This window comes from Rhinopithecus bieti, unplaced genomic scaffold, assembly GCF_001698545.2.
Source record: "Rhinopithecus bieti isolate Rb0 unplaced genomic scaffold, ASM169854v2 scaffold_25740, whole genome shotgun sequence".
NCBI classification, from domain to species: domain Eukaryota; kingdom Metazoa; phylum Chordata; class Mammalia; order Primates; family Cercopithecidae; genus Rhinopithecus; species Rhinopithecus bieti.
Genome location: NW_016811705.1, coordinates 782037 through 787191, shown reverse-complemented (window position 1 = coordinate 787191; position 5155 = coordinate 782037). Strand labels below are relative to the sequence as shown.

Genomic DNA, 5155 nt, shown 5'->3' with positions numbered 1-5155 from the left:
AAAAAAAAAAAAAAAAAAAATCACTAGAGACTCTCTACCTAGAAATAACAAAGGTTATTATTTTTATTAACATCCTTCCAGATATTTTATATTCTCCATATAGGAGAAGAAATTACAACTCAGCCTTTCTGACTTTGCAGTCAGTGAAACCTGGGTGTGAATTCTGTCTCTGCCTCTGTCTGCCTATTAATCTGGATAAATTAGCCTCTTCAAAGCCTCAGTGTCCCTATTGTTAAAATAAATTCCCTACTTCATAGAGTGAGTACGAAGATCAAATAAAGTCCCTGGCACTAGAAACTGCTCAAATGTTATCCACAATTTTTTCTGGAAGTAGTATGGTATCCTTACAATATTGACTTCTTTCCAACTAGACTGCAGCTAAATGTTGAAATTTTTCAGATGCACGTTGTCAAAATTTTATATTTTTCATAAGTAAGTAGTGATTATTGAAGGATAAACATCTTATTTTCAAAGCCACTTAGAAAGGAAAATAATTTTTCAATTATTTTGGCTTTCCAAAATTGTATATCTGAATGATGCAAAAAATATAGGATATCCAGTATTTTGAGATGTACTTGAAGAACATGGTAAAAATATGTTCACAATAATATTTTATCTTAGAAATGTATTCAGTAAGAAATCCCTTTATTCAACTGCCCTGTTGATTCAGGGGAAAAAACTATTAGCTTGGGAGATAACACAATAGGAAGTTTAGGAGATAATGAGACTTCTGTTTTAGTAAAGTAAATAAGCTTTAATAGTTTTTTGGTTATGTATTCAGTTGACCAGCCCTGAAAATATTTGTAGGAAATTTTAAAAGTTTCTCTATCTCATCCCCATGATAAAATTGTATAGAAGAAAAGCTGAATTGAACTTTCTTCATAGCACACTGAAAAATATCTTCTATAGCATTAGACAGATCACAGAATGCATATTTAAATAAAAATTGGACTAATTTATTATTTATTTATGTATTTATTTTCTGAGCTGGAGTCTTGCTGTGTTGCCCAGGCTGGAGTGCAGTGGCGGGATCTCAGCTCATTGCAACGTCTGCCTCCCTGGTTCAAGTAATTCTCCTAACTTAGCCTCCTGAGTAGCTAGGATTACAGGTGTGTGCCATCACACCCAGCTAATTGTTGTATTTTTTAATAGAGACAGGATATCACCATGTTGGCCAGGCTGGTCTCAAACTCCTGACCTCGTAATCCTCCCTGCTCAGCCTCCCAAAGTGGCTGGGATTATAGGCATGAGCCACTGCGCCTGGCCGGAATAATTTCTTTTNAATTTTAATTAGCTGGGCGTGGCGACATGTGTCCTAGCTACTAGGGAGCCTGAGGTGGGAGGATCACTTGAGCTCAGGAGGTCGGGGCTGAAGTGAGCCATGATTGCACCACTGTACTTCAACCTGGGCAACAAAGCAAGACCTTGTCTTTAAAAAAAATAAAAAAATAAAAAAAAAAAAAAAAATAAATAAAAAAAATTATGATCTTCCTCTAGGGGGGAAACATCTCTGTTCATTTGACAATGAAGTTATTGGGTGGAGGGTAGAAAGCAAAACCAATTAACTTGACTCTTCCTTTTAAATTTACTATTTTAGTTCATTTGCAAGAAAGTCACTCAACTACATTACATTATAGAATATTAGGGGAGATGATGCAATTTAATTAGTTATGGAGACTTGGATTAAACTTAATGTTGCCAAATCATTATTCCTTCTTTTTTTTTGAGATGGAGTCTTGCTCTGTCATCCAGGCTGGAGTGTAGTGGTATGATCTCGGCTCACTGCAACCTCTGCCTTCCAGGTTCAAGTGATTCTCCTGCCTGAGGCCCCCCAAGTAGCTGGGATTACAGGTGCACACCACCACACCTGGCTAATTTTTGTGTTTTTAGTAGAGGCGAGGTTCCACCCAGTTGGCCAGGCTGGTCTCGAACTCCTGACCTCAAGTGATCTGCCCACCTTGGCCTCCCAAAATGCTGGGGTTACAGGTGTGACAAGTCATTATTCTTAATGAAGAGAGCAGGATCAGCACAGTAGCTCACGTCGGTAATCCCAGCACTTTGGGAGGCCAAGGCAAGAGGATTGCTTGAGCCTAGACATTCGAGACCAGCCTGGGAAACATAGCAAGACCCCATCTCTACAAAGTAAATAAATACATAAACAAATAAAAAGAAGGACTGTATGCTATTAGAGCTCTCTGTAACTTTCATTCATGTCATCAATCCACAGCAGGAAGCAAATGATATGGTGTTAATTTTATGAAGTAATTTTATGTATTGTCTTGTTTTGTTTTATTTTAGGACCGGAGTAGGCCCTATGATACTTTTAACTTGCACTCGTTGGAGAACTCCTTAATGGATATGATAAGGACTGATCATGAGCCTCTGAAAGGTAAACACTACCCTCCCAGTGGCCCACCAATGAGTTTCGCTGATATAATGTGGAGGAATCATTTTGCAGGTTAGGAATATTCATATGTCCATTTCTTGCTTGGTGTTTTAAGCAAAATCAGCTTTTAATAATTTTGATTTTCTGGTTTGTTTTTTGTTTGCTTGTTTTTGTTTTGCTTCTGTAAAGCATTGTGGAATGTATTTAAAGTTGATTTCTTTTAAACCTGGGTTCAGCTACCTGTAATAATCAAGGTGGATTGTTGTTATCAGTCATGTCTGGCAGGAGCATGAATTGGGTAGCTGAGATCAGTCACATTATGAGTTAATAGCATGAGACCAGCAGCCAGGTTTTCTGGGCTTTGTGTATTTGGAATCCTCAGCTGAACCTGGATAATTCATTTAAGTCCATGTATATATACTGCAAGGAACTGTGAGAGTTAGTAAACCAATCTCCAAAGATTACTTCAGAAAACTGCATATAAAGGATTTCTATTTTATTAAAGCATAATCACCTTCCTAGTATAGGAAGTATCACTACACAGGCTTATGGGCAGCCAGTGACCCTTTGCATTCTCTGAGGCCAAAACACAAGAAAATATCTTAAATATAAGGCAGAAGTTCTCAAAGTTAGCAGTATTAGAACTTCCTGTTTTTAGAGCCTATGTAAATTCAGGATAGATGTTGGTGTCTAATTCATAATTGCAGATAGTTCTTTTATGGATTATAGGACTTTTAGAGACTTTATGATATTTTAAAATACTGTAATTACAGTATTTTAAATATCCATTATACTTGGGTTAAGATCTAAATTTCTGAAAACTGTGAAGAGTTTTCATTCATGGGGATGTCCATCTTGTATGAACCATTACGTCTTTCAAAATTGTGAGGAATTCACTCCCCTCCGGTTCTCTCTTGGCCCACATTATAGTGTGAATGACTGAACACCTGATGCTCATTTCGTCAAGCCACACCAGAAATCTCTTTCATCATTTTCTTGTCACACTCATGATTTTCTTCTGCTTTCCTCATTTTCCAGTGAAAAGAAAGTAGTCAATAGGTTATGAAGAAAAGAAGGGATTTTGGGGAAAGCTAGTTTTTTGGGTTTTTTTTTGTTTTTGTTTTTGTTTGAGACAGTGGAGTGCAGTGGCACAATCTTGACTCACTGAAACTTCCGCCTCCTAGGTTCAAATGATTATTCTACCTCAGCCTTCCGAGTAGCTGGGATTACAGGCGCCTGCCACCTCGCCCAGCTGGTTTTTGTATTTTTAATAGAGATGGGATTTCACCATGTTGGCCAGGCTGTTCTCAGACTCCTGACCTCCAGTGATCTGCCTGCCTCGGCCTCCCAAAGTGCTGGTATTACAGGCGCGAGCCACTGCGCCCAGCTGATACTGGCATTTTAAGGAAAATATTTAAAAAATGTTTTGACTTTAAAAAGGGGAGAATATTATAAGAACAAAAAGGTAACTAAAAAATAAAAGATTGTGATGGTATATTCTTTGTCTAATTCCCGTATGATAAGCATTATCCATGCTTCTATCAGATCTTTGTAATTTACTGCTAGGCCTTGACTTTAGACTCTTAGATTGTTTCCAGTTTTTCCTCCATTAAAGGTAATGCTGCCATGGATGAGTTCTTGCACATAGCTTTTCCTTAAGGTAAATTCATAGTAAGAGTCTTTGGGTCAAAAGAGATAAACATTTAGGTGGATTGAGCTTTAAGAGAAGGATGGTAGGCTAGAGGACCTACCTTGTGGCTTCTGTATGAGTCTGTTCAGAAGCACTTCCCTCTATACTATGTTGCTTTTCCTCCTCCTTTTTTTCTTTTTTTTTTGAGACGGAGTTTCGCTCTTGTTGCCCAGGCTGGAGTGCAGTGGCGTGCTCTCAGCTCACTGCAACCTCTGCCTCCTGGGTTCAAGAGATTCTCCTGCCTCAGCCTTCTGAGTAGCTGGGATTACAGGCATTTGCCAGCACGTCCAGCTAATTTTGTGTTTTTAGTAGAGACGGAGTTTCTCCATGTTGGTCAGGCTGGTCTTAAACTCCTGACCTCAGGTGATCCACCTGCCTCGGCCTCCCAAAGTGCTGAGATTATAGGTGTGAGCCACTGCGCCCAGCCTCCTCCTACTTTCAATATCCTTTACTCCCACTTGAACATGGGGAACACTATTTTAAGGACCTCAAAACTCAAGTACAGAGTAACTGGTCTTTGTTTTTTTGAGATGAAGTCTTGCTCTTGTCGCCCAGGCTGGAGTGCAATGGCGTGATGTCGGCTCACTGCAACCTCTGCCTCCCAGATTCAAGTGATTCTCCTGCCTCAACCTCCTGAGCATCTGGGATTACAGGCACCTGCCACCACTGCCAGTTAATTCTTGCATTTTTAGTAGAGACGGGGTGTCGCCATGTTGGCCAGGCAGGTCTCAAACTTCTGACCTCAGGCGATTGCCCATCTTGGCCTCCCAAAGTGCTGGGATTACAGGCCTATGCCACCCCACCTGGCCCCAGAGTAACTGGTTTTTGTATGTTTGTTTGTTTTGATTTTTTTTTTTTTTTCCTAGAGCTTAATTTCCTTGGTTTTCAGAAAAAAAAAAATATTTTACTCATTATAAGAAATCCAAATAGTGTGTAAAAGGACGAAAAGGAAAGTAAAAAAGAAAAAAAAAATCACTAGAGGCTGGATGTGGTGATCGCTTGAATCAGGGAGTTGGAGGTTGCAGTGACCGAGATTGTGGCACTGTACTGCAGCCTGGCGACAGAGCGAGACTCTCTCA

General features: G+C 39.5%; 1 protein-coding gene across 3 annotated transcripts in view; it reads left to right on the top strand.

Annotated features, from left to right (window-relative positions):
• Nucleotides 1-5155, top strand: part of CPEB3 (cytoplasmic polyadenylation element binding protein 3) — a 208777-nt gene that overhangs the window by 51102 nt on the left and 152520 nt on the right. For 2 of the 3 annotated variants that reach the window (XM_017894706.1, XM_017894704.1), the window contains one exon: nucleotides 2299-2458. In XM_017894706.1, the coding sequence (XP_017750195.1) occupies nucleotides 2299-2458 (160 nt within the window). The remainder of the gene's footprint in view (nucleotides 1-2298; nucleotides 2459-5155) is intronic. The other variant, XM_017894705.1, reaches the window with a different exon arrangement.